Below are 15,301 nucleotides of genomic sequence, written 5' to 3'. Positions count from 1 at the left end.
AAAATACGCACAAGTCAGCATCTGGATTCAGAGCGCGAGAGCGAACAGAGTGCGCTCGGGATGGTTCTTACGTCCAGAGAAGACGTAGTGCTCGTACGGCTCGCTCCTCTGAGGGCTGGGCATGGACAGGGCAGAGGTGACCGGGGTGGTGAATCCCTTCAGAGACACTTTGACGTTGATCGCTCCGCTTAAAAGAACTTCTGGGCAGTGGCAAATACAAAACAACAGCATTTAAAGTGCATTTAAGAAGTGAGAAGAAGGAGCCCACCCAATAAACCTGAGGTTTCACGTAATGACACATTAAAGGTCCCATATTGTTGTAAACTGTGCCTTTTTAAAGGAGCCGTCGGGGCTTCCGTAAGGTTGTGATGTCACAACTATACAGCCGCCGCCCTCAGCCAGGAATGAGCACCGATATGGGACCTTTTAATAGTTATTGCAAACACGCTCAGTCAAGACAAATGAAATTGAGTTGATTATGATAATACTCATGAGCGACTGGTTAGTGGTGAGGACCAAGCTGCCTTGGTGGCGTCGCTGATGAATCTGGAAAAAAAAATTGGGGGGGGGGAGGTGTTACTAACCAGCCTGGCGAGCGAAGCGTCTCTCCAAGGAGCTCCTTGGTTTCTCGGTGCAGGAGGGAGTGCTGCCGGGCGGGTAGGTGAACCTCTGCATGACGTCTCCTGGAGGACAGAGAGGACGTGGTTTTGAGCTCTGCCAGCTTTTTCAGACATTTCAGCTGCATCTCATGGTCTTGATCATTGAATGTAACTGACGACAGCTTCTGCCCATGCTATCTACAGCCATGCTGTTCTTTTTGAGTGCTGGTGGCTGTTAATGTGTGTGTTCACTGTTGCGCCCGTCTCTCTGTTTATTTGTGTGTTCCTCACCGTTCTTAAAGAAGTATATGGTCTCCGGTCTGCCCCTGGTGGCCGGAACCGCCAGTGCGGCAGTGACGCCTTCTGTCAGACCTGGGAACTCGGAGGCCAGAGGTTTGGGGTAGCCCGGCTCCATCACCATGTTCCCATCTAGACGCCAGTACTGGTCGCCCTGGAGCGGAGGAGGAGGAGGTGGAGAGACGGTGACGAAGAGGATAATCTAATCTCTAATCACCACAGAGGGAGCTTTCTTGTGAAAATGGTGATTTCCCTCTGTCGTGTTCATGCTGGCATTGCTGTAGCACACCTTGGCTTAAACATACAGAATTCAGTATACTCATAATATAGATAGCTCTAAAGCGAATATCTGGAATTTAAAACTTTAAAAATCATCTGTGCATGCGTCACAGTCGAGCAGAATTTTCATCAACTGCATAGTGGCTATTAGCTGCACCTCCTCTTCAAAACTGGAAGTAAGTATTCTCCATTGTTTTGGAAATACGTTAGAATTTAAATCCAAAAAAATGCTTGGCCATTGATGCAACTGCGAACGTTTCCTCATTATCTGACCAGATATCTTTACCAGGTGTTTGAGAAGTTATGTGAGAGTTTGATAGACAGACATAGTAGCCCAGTCTTTACCCCAAAAACATTATCCTCCCAGAATGATGCCCGATACATTTCACAGATAGTGGTGCCATGATGACGTAATAATGGGAGTTTACATGCAGTGACGACGGGTTAGAGGAATATTTGTACCTTGATGATGTAGGTGTTTCCGAGGCAGTTGCAGCGCGTGAAGACGGTGTCGATGGGAGAGGCGACGCCCAGGGCGTCTGTGATGCTCTGCGGGCGACCAGCCGAGCGACTGGTGGGGTCCACTGACCAGAACAGCTCACCTGAAGCGCACACGAGACCTCAGAGACTCGTCCGACAGCAACGCCCAAAGATCTCACGCACACATTCAAATCAGTACATTATACACTTAAATATATAATACACTTCTTCTTCGTCGGCACACACACTTGAACATACGTAGAAACAGCACAACATTTATGTCACATGAGGGTAACAAGCAACAACACACACACACTGACCTTTAAATATCAGCATGGTCCCATTGCTGAGAGCTGTCAGTCCATTGATGGGAGAATCACTGCACAGGTCCATATCAGCAAAGGGTCCTACACACACACACACACACACACACATTGTCTTCAAAACTGATCCAGTGTGTTCTTTTTAATAAAACCACCCGAGTCATTTTGATACAGAGACATCGAATGTGCCAAGAGAAGAGCATTACTACGAACTGAAATATGTAATGTTGCATTTGTAATATTTCTATATGTAAAGACACAAGAGTAAGAGAAATTGGTCAAAATGGCACACACACACATCCACAGGACCACTTGTCTTACCTGTCCCTGGTCCCTCAGAACCTCCCTCCGCCAAAGACATACCCAAGGCCTGGGCTACGTCCTGCAGGGTGCTGGGTCTGGGCCTGGAGCCTGCTGGGCCACTGAGAACTGGAAACAGTGTTTTGTTTTTTTACTCATCCAGGATACGGCGAGTGTATCAATTATTCAAAATCCTGCCCCAGTTGAATGACACAAATGCTATATTCAAAATGAGAGTGAAATAATGAACCTTGGCTCAGCCCAGACGGAGCCGCTCCCCCAGGCGACAGCACCAGGTGGACGTTCACTTTGCCACCATCAGCTCCAGGACCTCCAGAGGGACTGACGAGAGCACTGCCGCTGCTGCCCAGAGACGGCACACCGTGGCTGGGCAGAGAGGAGCCAGGTACTGGGGAGTCTGGAGCTCCAGCATGAGAGGAAGTGCCGGATATTGGCAGTAGACCGACAGGGATGTTGCCCACACCTACAGGGGGGAAAAAGGTAGGAAGAAGCTTTGTATGTTTTTTTATGTAATTAGACAAAATATTATCTTTTGAAAACGAAATTCCAAACCTTGTTGTAGTGGATTGGTCAGTACAGCTGGAGGGGCGGGGCCAGAGGACCTGCCAGCGAGTGGGTTGAGGAGGTCTAATGCACCTGGACACTTTGAGGAGTTAGGCATTTTTGGGAAATCCGTTTCTTCGCTTTCTTGCTGATTATGCTAAGCTAGGCTAGGCTACTGAGCTAGCCTCACATTTGCCATACGGACACGAGGGTGGCATCAATCAATCAATCAATCAATCAATCAATCAATCAATCTTCTCGCCTGACTCGCGGCAAGAAAGCGAACAGGCGCTTTTCCCAAAAGACTTAGCATCAACATCTCTACCTGTGTACCATTCCTCGCTGTCACTGTTGGACTTCTTCCTGTTCTTCTCTGACCTCCGGTTTCCTGAGGAAGAGGAGGAAAATGATGATGATGACTTGTCATCAGACAGACTTATTCACTGTCAGTCTTCCTCTCACAGCTTATTGGCAATTTACGTGAGCAAAAACTGGTCTGGATCGACAGGTTCGAGTACCCACCAGGAGCTACATGTTGGTTTGGTTAATAACAAATTAACACTAATAGCAAATGTCCCTGTGGGAGCTTCTGCGGAAGGGAAGCCCTGCTGCTGGTTAGTTAGTTAGTTAGTTGTTATTGATGGCTGCTAACCTGAAGCTGCAGCCCTCAGAGACTGGGGCATCCTGGGGCGTGACACCGACACGCTGGCACCTGAGGACAGAGGGACACGGAGACACCTGTTTGATACCCAAGCTCCGTCTTTAAACTCCTCTACAGTTGTGTGTGTGTTAAGTTACAGTGGGGCACCGTGTGTGTGATGTAGCTGGTGGTCGTGGTTGTCGGCCCTTACCGCAGTGTAGCTGGTAGTCGTGGCAGCAGGTGCTGTACTGGATGCACTGGGGATCACAGTCACACAGCTGGCCGCGCCTGAATGTCTCGCCGCAGCGGCCCTGACAGGACTGAGCTGAGGACAGCCAGACAAGCACAACATCGTGGACACAGCGGAGCACGTCTCGCTTTTACCTGCTCAGAACCTGTCTGACATTTAAAGCCGCATCGGTCCATTTTGGCCACTAGGAGGCGGAATAAACTCCGAAGCAAGTAGACTTTGTATAGAGATGGACGACATGACAGCTCCCCCAAAAGCGAAGCCAAATAACGGCCTTTTACACATCCAACAGACGTGGATCGACGCTGGCATTCATTCGCTAAATGTTCCGCCATGTTCATCTTCTAGCAGCAGAGCTAAGAGAAGCTCATAAGTTCCATTAAAAAAAAACTAAAACAACGAGCTAGAAACAGGCTACAAGGTCTATAGACACCAAAACCACATGCTAAACAAAAACATTGCCATTGACATTGCTGTCATGGCTGGCTGTGGCACTTGAATGGAACACAGCCATTGTTAAAGGGGACCTATTATTGTCATTTACAGCTCTATATTTTAATTTTGTGACTCCACTACAGCAGCTTTGCATGATTCACAGTTCAGAAAAGTCCTGATTTAGAGAGATACCATATAAGGACATCCGTGCCTGTCTGACATCAGATAGACCCGGCGGTTGAAAAAACTGAAACGGAGCGTTCAGAGCAGTCTGCAGCCTGAGCTTTTGGCTCGCAGGGATTGCTTTTACATACCTTTACCTCATTATTTGGCAACTTTGGCAACGTTTAATATGAATATCCGACATTGTAACATTATAAATATATGACAGAAAATAAGGAAAAAGCATAACAGGTCCCCTTTAATGTTATGTAACACTTGTGTCTCTCCTACCAGTCAAAATGTCTGCTGTGAAAAACATACTGTTATCATTGTATGTGTCTTATGAATGTCTTACCGGTGGTGCAAATAGCCTGAAAGTCTTCGCAGCACTCGTTGTGTTGCAGGCAGCCGAGGTCGCAGGTACACTGCTGACCTCTGATGAACCTCTCGCCACAGCGAGCCACGCAGCTGCCTGAGGACAGACAGACAGACAGGCATGTGTGTGTGTGTGTGTGTGTGTGTGTGTGGAAGTTCAGTAACACACTCACTGAAAGTGTGTTATATTGCATCGGTAACGTCAAGAGAACTGCAAGAGTACATGTTATTAGAAATCTTATAGCTCCATTGTTTTTAAGGCGTAGCAGATGTGTTACCATTATAAAGTATTACATCTGCATCACGAGGAACCGGAATTTGATTGCAAGGTGTTATAAGCGTGACACATGGCAAGGTACATTATTCGACATTAGATGACATAACAGCTGCATAATCAGTAGACATTTTGAACCATAGCGGGGGTGCGTTACCAGATCAGATAAGGCGTACATTATAAGGAAAATAGCTGTAATGATGCATCAGGAGATGCATGATTAGACCTTCTAAGGTGGAGGTACGCTATGAGGCATCAGAACAGGCATTCAGTGTTTTTTTTGTTGTTGTTGTTGTAGATTTACAGAGTTAGATACATGTGTCAGTGCGTGCAGTACCTGGTCCAGCAGCAGCAGCGTAGGTCACGGCAAGGCCAAGCAACTGGAGGCACAGTGTCATTTTCACCACCATCACCATCATCATCTTCTTCATCCAAGACTCTTGAGTCCGAGAGGAATCGGGAGTCGAAAAGCAATTTGCGACAGAGAGAGAGAGAGAGAGAGAGAGAGACAATCAGCAGCTACCTTCTCACCTCTTCTCAGTCTTCTGTCGGTCTGTCGGGTCTGTTGGGTCTTATATATGCAAAAAGGACACTTTTAATTACCATCGCACACTCACACTTACACCCACAGGCTCATTAAAAACTGCCAAGAGAGGCATTTAAACGTCCTACACTGCCAGTAAATGGAACTCCTACACACAGAAATCACTTTTCAGGGCCAGGGATGGAAAGTAACTGATTACAAGTGACTCCAGTTACTTTAATAGCATTTATTTATTTATTTACTGGTGTAACAGAGCCCGGCGTCCACCTTCTTTTTAAGAGACGTTTGTAACATTTTACTTGTTCAGTGTTGACACTTCACTGTCGTTAACTACTTTAATTAAAGAAAAGTCTCCTCACATGTTGTACCCCCGGGAACAAATTGGTGTCATGTCGCAACCTCAAAAGCAACAGAGAATTATGAAGTACTACTTTAAAGTTACAGGCAAACTGACCTAAAGCGCTATAATACTCGAGTATTTCAAAGTGTTTTCCACTTGGGAGGTCTGTGGTCTTGGTCCTCCTACCTGTTGCCTTTTGGCAACCCCCCCCCCACTGCCAGCCGACTGTTGAATGAGGTGCTCGGGCCGGGCCAAAGCTGACGTCATGTGGTTTTGACAGTTTTCGCGGCGGAGGTGCAATTGTTCAGCTCTGTTCAGTCCGCGGGTCGTTAAAAAACAAAAACAAAGTGTCTGCACGTGGGTGACTTTCACAAGGAGAAGCCAAAGAGAGGAAATGACTGAGAGGCATTTCATTTTAATTTGACGTGGGGGAGACGTGGCTTCGTCTCTTCCGAACATTAAGACCGGGAAAAGGTAAGGTCAAAGTGACCCATAAAGAGCCAGAATCCCTCTTACGTGAAATAAGCTCGAACAACGCATAATGAATGGCTTCTAATCTCTTCAGTGATATCAGAGCGTTGTTGGAGTTGGGGCTTTCGACCACATCGCACAGTCTTCATCAGAAGGTGGCGTGGAGGTGACTCCGTTGTCAGGATGAGAGGGAATCCACTCCGTCCACTGATGAAGATGCTCTGCGGTCGAAAGCTCCAGAAAAAAACCCAACTATGATTTCCAAGGTCGAGGATGAGCCGTTGCGCTCAACTTTGACAGCAATTGTTTGTTAACTTGCACGATTTCAAAGCACAAGTTCAATATCAACGTCTTCTCGCACGTTTTCTTGATGCTGGTGTTTCTCGGCTGGAGGGAGACTGATGTCTTTTTCCGTTTCCTAGCTGAAGATGGGAGACCTAATCCAAAACATCTCATTAGAGTCAATTCAGGTGATTTTTCATCACTGAAAAAAAACAAAAAAACTGTTGATACAGACGTGTGGGACCAAGCTAGTGAAGGTTTTTTCCTATTTATAATGGCTGTATCATCTCAGCTGTGCAATCCAATTTGTAAGCTTCATTCTAGCCGTCGCATTAGAGCTGGATGACACTCACTAGATGACGTTGTATTCGAATGAGAGACCAACATCGGGTCTAGAGATCGAACTCTTTTTAAAGCCCCTACTGTGTGCGTAGGATTTGAAAATGTGCGACTTTGCTAAACCCCAGCAGTTCAATCATAAGCTGCAAGATGCTCCCATACTAATGTATATATTCTAATGTCATATTCACATACAATTCAACACATAGTGGTAAAAACAGAAGTTTGATGTCAAATATTTTAAAAGTAGGAAAAATCTTGTTGCTTCTTCCAGGCCATCTGCTGGAGAGATGACCCACCGTGAATGACTCACTGCGGCAGACACGAGCACATCAACACACCCACTCTGTTCCCATTCACCTGCCGCTCTGAGTGACTGCATGCGTGTGTGTGCAGTTGTGTGTGTGTGTGTGTGTGTGTGTGTGTGTGTGTGTGTGTGTGTGTGTGTGTGATGGGCAGCCCTCTAATGAGCCCTCAGGGAGGGGCGTGGTCACAGTGAGCTGTGGTGATTGGTCAGACCGGTCAGATTAAAGCGGCTCATAAAACTTTTATTAGCACCCCACATTGTGACCATGTACAGACTGTGGCGGGCAGTTCCGAGCACCACGCACACGCATTCACACACACACACTTAGTAGGTGTTGAGAAACATAAGGCCAGACAGACATTATGTAGCATGTATTTAAAGAGTGTCTGGCAAAAGAAACACAAGTGAAAGAAGAATGGAGATTCATTTGACCCGACCGTGTGATTGTAGGTTTGGTCCTTTTTAATACAGGAAGTCAGAGAGCTCATTACCAGCCGCGACAGTGTGTGGCTACTATTGTTTTCACCTTGTGAGTCTCTGCATGTGTGTGTCATCATGGCAAGATGTGGTCCAGGAGACACCTACTGTGGCTAAACTAGGTTTTGAGTACTTTGCCAGGTGTTTATTTATCTGTCTCTCTGTCTGTGGACCGATTTTGTCAACATGATGTCGCAACCGTGCAAGATGCAGTCATGAACCTTTACAGGTGTGTAGCTGAGATCAAAATGAAGGCAGAGTTCAGAGATGGGTGCAGTCTGAGCAAGGGCGCCGGAAGTGGAGGGGTAGGAAGTAGGGAAGGGGCCATTGGCCCCCCCACTTTACACCCCTGGTCCTTATTCATTTTAAGTCGCAGATATAAACAACTAGTCCTCAATTATAATAATGCTGTAATGATGACTGAGTAGTAATATAATAATGCAGTTATGACTTCTGAACACTCATAAAATAATGTAGTAATGTCTACTGAATACTCATGTGATAATGACTACTGAATACTCATGTGATAATGACTGCTGAGTATTCATGTGATAATGACTACTGAGTATTCATGTGATAATGACTACTGAATACTCATGTAATAATGACTACTGAGTATTCATGTGATAATGACTACTGAGTACTCATGTAATAATGCAGTAATGACTAAGTATTCATGTAATAATAACTACTGAGTACACTTATAATAATGCAGTAATGACTACTGAGTACTCGTGTAATGTAGTAACGACTACTGTGTACTCATGTAACAATGTAGTAATGATTACTGAGTACTCATGTAATAATGCAGTAATGACTACTGAATACTCATGTAATAGTGCAGTAATGACTACTGAGTACTCGTGTAATAATGTAGCATATGTATGTAATGTATGAGAACTGAGTCCTCATGGGTCGGAACATCAACATGTTGTCGTGGCTGCTGTGATCCCATCACAAGATGGGCTCTAGTTACGTGTGTGTGTGTGTGTGTGTGTGTGTGTGTGTGTGTGTGTGTGTGTGTGTGTGTGTGTGTCTCTGCTGCCCTGCGAGCTGACAGGATGTTAGTAGATCCACATGACCTTCATGCAGTTTTACTGCTCCTTCTTTCGTCAGTTCTTCTGACTCTGATGAGACTGTGGGTTGCTGACTCGTGTCTACGTGCATTACCTCATCCGCCTGGTATCTTCCCCTCACTTGTTCCTACTCATTAATTCAGCTTCACAGCTGAAGCCAACTTCAGGGTAACGTTTGTGGAATGTTCCCTTTTTGTTTGTTTTCAGGACCTTATTCAGATTCGGAAATGTAGTGAGATCAATGTTTTGATGTGTTTTTCCTCAAACACGTTTGATTTTTTTAAATTGAAATATTTCTGTAATGGCAGCAGCAGGTTTATCAACAGTGCTACCCTGGCCAGTAATAAAGCTCTGTATGCTTTGTGAGAGAGTGAATCGAAAGTCTATTTTTCCTGAATTCTTTGGCTTGAGAAGCATCTACAAAGACCCAACAGTTCCCCACCATGAGCAAGCACTTTGGCAACAGCGGCGAGGGAAAAAAATGTCCTTTTAAGAGGCAAAACCAGACTCCAGGTGGGCCGTCATCTGCTTTGACCGGTTGGGTTGAGAGAGAGAGAGAGAGAGAGAGAGAGAGAGAGAGAGAATGGGTTTTTCCAAAACAATATAGACACCAAAACAAAAATACATGGACAAGAAATTAGATTAAAATAGTTAAATGGGTGATATATGGGTGGGTGCAGTAACGACTACTGAGTACTCACGTAATAATGCAGTAATAACAACTGAGTACTCATGTAATAATGTAGTAATAACAACTGAGTACTCATGTGATAATTCAGTAACAACTACTGTGTACTCATGTAATAATAAAGTAATTACTACTGAGTACTCATGTAATAATGTAGTAGTGACTACTGAGTACTCATCTAATAATGCAGTGATGACTACTGAGTACTCATGTAATAATGTAGTAATAACAACAGAGTACTCATGTGATAATTCAGTAACAACTACTGTGTACTCATGTAATAATGTAGTAATTACTACTGAGTACTCATGTAATAATGTAGTAGTGACTACTGAGTACTCATCTAATAATGCAGTGATGACTACTGAGTACTCATCTAATAATGTAGTAATTACTACTGAGTACTCATGTAATAATGCAGTAATGACTACTGAGTACTCATGTAATAACGTAGCAATGAGTGTGCATATATATAAATATATATATATATATATATATTTATATATATAGCATTATTAGGCTCAATTGTTCGGTAAAATCAAAGAAAGAATGTTGGTGTAACTCCGGAACTATAAAGTCGTCCTGTGTGTTTCCGCCCGGACGGTGTTAAAGACGAACCAAACATGTCAATAACCGCGCGTCTTCCTGTTTAACTCCGTACTCTGTGTGGCTGCAGCCGGTTGTTCTGCCCTCAGTGTATATATCACATGTTAAAGGCGAACCGGCAGAGTTTGACCGGGCGACGGAGAGGCTGAACTCCGCCGACGAGGTCAGTTAACCGCCGTTAGTTACCGGGCAACGTAACCGTGTCCACGGGCTGTCTGTCTCGTGGAGACGTCACGGCAGTATGCGCGTAACGCCGGTGCGCCCGCCAGTTCAGTCGGCAAGTCAAGGCAGACCCGTTTCAAACAGTAACGTTATCATTGACTTGGCTTTTGTCAGCTCTACCGGCTGACAGAGGATCAGTTTGCGACACTCTGAAACGGCGGTAAGATGTCGTTTTCAACGAGCACAGAAGTGAAGCAGCGTGATGCAGAAGCCACAGACTCACACAGTCATTTTACCACTAAAAAAAAGACTAGACGGAAACATTAGAATATATTAACACAGGAAATAAAGGAATACAAGATACACTTTCTTTCATAAATGAATTCTTACAAACACTTAAAATGTATTGATACTTTTTTTTGTATTTTTTGTGCCAAGCCTTTACTTCCACGTGTTAAAACCAACATTTAGAAGACAGGCAGGCAGACAGACAGACAGACAGACAGACGTGATCTCTGTTGATCTGTTGTGTAAGGACGAGGACTTGAGGTCCAGCTTGGCCTGTGACGTGACGTGGTCCTGTTTTCTCTGATGGTTTTGGGGACTCTGAGGACAGTGACGTCAGCCTGTGTACTTTATGTATTGTATGTATGTGTACAGTGTTTGTGTATGTGTACTATCATCGGCCTGCTGTCTCCAAATTGCCCCTCGGGGACATTATACTAGTGCAGCCTGAGCCTCACTCTGCCCTCCCTGCAGCCATGCTCCTGGTGGACCCCGGGCTGTACATCGGCACCGCGGCTGACCTCAACGATGGCCGGGCGCTGGCCGACGCGGCCGTCACCCACGTCCTGTCCGTGGACTCGGCGGACCCCGCCCCTCTGCTCCACGCGGGCGGGGGCCTCCGCGGGACGAAGTGGGTCAACGTCCTGGATGAGGCCACCTCCGACCTCCTGAGCCACATGGACGACTGCTGTCTGTTCATCCGGGAGGCCGTGGGCGGGGGCGGGGCCGCGCTTGTTCACTGGTAAGGGGGCCTGTCTTATCGGCATGGATCGTACGGATTCATCTTCTGTGTGTTAATTTGATACTGAAATGCCTGTAGTCATTGTGTGTGTGTGTGTGTGTGTGTGTGTGTGTGTGTGTGTGTGTGTGTGTGTCAGCCAGGCCGGTCGGAGTCGCAGTGCCACCATCATCACTGCTTATCTAATGAAGAGATACCAGCTGGGCTTCACTGAGGCTTACCACAGGCTGAAGAGTGTCAAACAGGACGTACAGTAAGTGTGTGTGTGTGTGTGTGTCATTGGGTGATGGACGCAGGACAGACGATTGATTGCTTGGTGTTTCAGGGTCAACAGTGGTTTCGAGGAGCAGCTGTGCCTCTATGAGGCCATGCAGTGTGAAGTGGACCCCTCCAGTCCTCTGTACAAACAGTACAGACTGACCAAGATCACTGAGAAGTACCCTGGTAACCACACGCACACGCACGCACACACACACACACGCACACACACACACACACACACACACAAAGGTAATTGTGTTTGATTAAAAACGTGGCCAAGAGTGCAGATCAGTAGCCAACACGCAGTCTTTTCCTACATGGATCATTATTTGTGTATCAATTGATAGTGTGTGTGTGTGTGTGTGTGCGCGCGCGCAGAGTTGCAGCACGTTCCCCGGGAGCTGTTTGCCGTTGACCCCGCCCACTCCAGCTCCTCAGAAGTGTCCTATCGCTGCAGGAAGTGCAGGTGAAAGGTGGAGAGGGTTGACAGTGATGGTGCGTTCATGTGAAATGGGAAAAGTCAGAGAACCCTGAGAGACCGAGAGACTGAATGTTGATGCCAACAACAAGGAGTGCAAAAAAAAAAAAAACCAATGGAGCGTTTATTTCAAAATAAACCATTTCATAAATCCTTTTGTTATCTCTGCGGTTCAAGGAATAATCCCCCCCCCCCCCCCCCCCCTCCCCTTCTTCCGCAGACGAACTCTGTTCCGGGGCTCCAGTCTTCTCAGCCACCCAGTAGGAGAAGGAGCGCCAGCCTTTGGTCACAAGAAGTCCTCGAACCTCACTGGTAAGAAACACAGTTCATCTGGCCCATCTAGCGCGAGTAGGTTGAATGGGGAGTTTGGAGGTGGGGGGGGGGTCATGGCACATTCTGAACATGTAGTTTATGTTAAGCTAATGACAAGACATGTTGTTGTTGTTGCCTAGGAGACATCCAGTGCACGTCTTACTTCATTGAACCAGTGCAGTGGATGGAACAAGCTTTACTTGGAGTGATGGATGGACAGGTAATGCACGCACACACACACACACACACGCACACACACACACACACACACACACACACACACACACACACACAGGTCAGGATATACTGTGTTATTAACTGGTGTAAAATACTGCCATGGATGTTACTGCCTTGTGCTGATGGTACTTCCCTCCTCTCATTTCCTCTGTGTGTGTGTGTGTGTGTGTGTGTGCGTGCGTGCTGCGTGCAGCTGCTGTGCCCCAAGTGCAGCGCTAAGCTGGGCTCATTCAGCTGGTGCGGCGACCAGTGTTCGTGCGGCCGCTGGGTCACCCCCGCCTTCCAGCTGCACCGCAACAGAGTGGACGAGATCCAACAGCTGAACGTACAGAAGCTGAGCGTACAGAAATAACACACACACACACACACAAATGAATGTCTTCTCTGCAGGCAGAAAAAGAGATAACACACATCATATAAATCATATATTTTCATAGTGGACTTCCTGGAAGCAGTTATAAAGGCTGTTTTTATAATAGCGACGTATTAAACCTACAGAGAATAAACCAGACGTATCAGAAAAACAAACCTTTGAACAAACGTCAGCGTGATAAGAACCACCTGAAATGACAGAAGCCATCTAAGCGGGGCTTATGACCTGTACCGCAGCCAGCCACCAGGGGGCGGCAATAGAGACGTTTTTGCTTCACTTTTTGGTTCACAACCTGTTTCCACCAAGTGGCCAAAAAAATCAGTTATTGCAGGGGTTTTTTTGGTTTTGGTTTTTGAACGATTGTTATTATAGATAAATATTACAAATGAATACTTATTAGTGCCGCTGTAAGACACGTACTAGCCTCTCTTCATGGCTTCTCACATGAGGAAATGCTTAGCTTTGCCTGTTTCCTCTCACTGCACATGAAGTATCTTTGGGTTTCGGTCTGTTGGTCAGACAGTCATCTCTGGGCGGGTTGCTGATGTCTCGTCATTACTTAAAGGAATAATAATAATAATAAACCAACATCAATAGGTAAATAAATGGGGGGGGAAACAAACATTAGTTGCAGTTAGTCCCTAACTGTAATGGTGAAACTGCTACCATAAGTTGATATACCAATGTTACACCACTTTCTGACTGCCGTGTAATACACACAAATCATGGAAATAAGTGAACAATAAAAATATCAATCTGTTGCTGCAAATCCTGTGAATTCATCTGAGGTCTTTACGTGTGTTTACGTGATCATTGAGTGACATAATGTCTGGCTTTTCCTGTAGTATGGCTCAGATCCGGGCAGACGGATGACGTGACGTGACAGCGGATTATTTACTGCAGATATGACAGATGCTCCGTCAGTCTTTCTCATGCGCTTTGTGCATCTTTGTTTGTTTCCTGTACGATGTCATACACTTTTCAATAAGTCCTGTGGCAGCATATAGAGGTGGAAAACAAATGTCTCTTATTTATTATTGCACAAGTGATACTGCAGCTCGGAGTAGCGTGCACTTTTTGCGATCTCCATCAACGGCAGTCTTTTGTTTCTGGCTTCACCCAGTAGCTCACTGAATACAACAAAACTCTTCGCGGGTCAGTGCCAAGTTGGGACGGTAACTGTTCAAATTGAAGTTGCAGATTTCCCAGAAAACCTACAAGAAGAAACGGACGTGCGAGAGTCATCATCGCTGGTTTTGGATACACCAGTGGGATGAAAAGCCGGCCTGTACCTGGATGCGATTGAGCTTTTTTGTTTGTTTTGCTTTTGTTTCAGAGGTTATTTAGGCCATCCACCATCTGTAGGTTGGCCGCAGATCCACCTGGGGTGGGGGGGGGGGGGGGGGGGGGGTCACAGTTAGTGCCTGACGCTGTAGCAACAATGGCTTTGTCTTGAAGCTCTGCACAGTGAATCAGCTTTGGCTGTTATTGGCCTGAGGATATGACACTAAAGTGAGGACACTGTCATGGACCCACGTTCTGTCTTTTGCTGTGAGTTACAGAAGTGCTACTTCTCCTGCTGCTAATACTTTTACTTAAAGGGGACCTGTTATGCTTTTTCTTCTTTTCTGTCATATATATAATGTTACAATGTCGGATATTCCTACTAAACGCTGCCAAAGTTGCCAAATAATGAGGTAAAGGTATGTAAAAGAGCCAAAAGCTCAGGCTGCAGACTGCTCTGAATGCTCCGTTTCAGTTTTTTCAACCGCCGGGTCTATCTGATGTCAGACAGGCACGGATGTCCTTATATGGTATCTCTGCTCCAGGCTCAGACCAGATGTTTATGTTTATGTCAACGTTGCTTAGTAATGTTAGGTTTACAGTTTGCCTTTGGAAATTCTTCCAAAGACTTCTGGAATCAGAAGAAAGTGGGCTTTTGGCGGGGGGCCTTAAAGAGACAGGAGCTCAGACAGCTTGTTTCAGACAGAGGGGGAACTGAGGGGCTGCATGAAGGGCCAGGAGAAGATAAATCAGGACTTTTTTGAACTGTGAATCATGCAAAGCTGCTCTAGTGGAATCACACAATGAAAATATAGAGCTGGAAACGAATCATAATAGGTCCCCTTTAAGAAGGATTTTCAAAATGGGACCTTTACTTTTAATGGAGTATTTTTGACATTGTTGTATTCATACTTTTACTGAAGTAAAGCATCTGAGTACTTCTTCCACTACTGGTTAATGACCTTTCGCAGACAATGTTACAAGTTGGCAGTAGCTTAAATGTAAATGTAGTTTTATCATGCCTTTTAAAAACAATCATTCACAGACCCCCAGGCCCCCAAA

The 15,301-nt window shown here is 45.7% G+C and overlaps 1 protein-coding gene across 1 annotated transcript; it reads left to right on the top strand.

The window, feature by feature from the left end:
- The first annotated feature begins 10,151 nt into the window (after positions 1 to 10,151).
- dusp12 (dual specificity phosphatase 12) lies at positions 10,152 to 13,715 on the top strand. The gene is made up of 8 exons (XM_070919366.1): positions 10,152 to 10,271; positions 11,030 to 11,297; positions 11,434 to 11,547; positions 11,620 to 11,738; positions 11,934 to 12,021; positions 12,254 to 12,345; positions 12,486 to 12,565; positions 12,776 to 13,715. Exons 2-8 carry the CDS (start codon positions 11,032 to 11,034, stop codon positions 12,932 to 12,934), a joined length of 918 nt encoding a protein of 305 aa, XP_070775467.1. The 5' UTR covers positions 10,152 to 10,271; positions 11,030 to 11,031; the 3' UTR covers positions 12,935 to 13,715.
- Positions 13,716 to 15,301: the final 1,586 nt, after the last annotated feature.

This window comes from Enoplosus armatus, chromosome 14 (genome assembly GCF_043641665.1).
Source record: "Enoplosus armatus isolate fEnoArm2 chromosome 14, fEnoArm2.hap1, whole genome shotgun sequence".
Taxonomy (NCBI): domain Eukaryota; kingdom Metazoa; phylum Chordata; class Actinopteri; order Centrarchiformes; family Enoplosidae; genus Enoplosus; species Enoplosus armatus.
The sequence above is the reverse complement of the archived record's forward strand: the minus strand, read 5'-3'. Positions and strand labels throughout refer to the sequence as shown.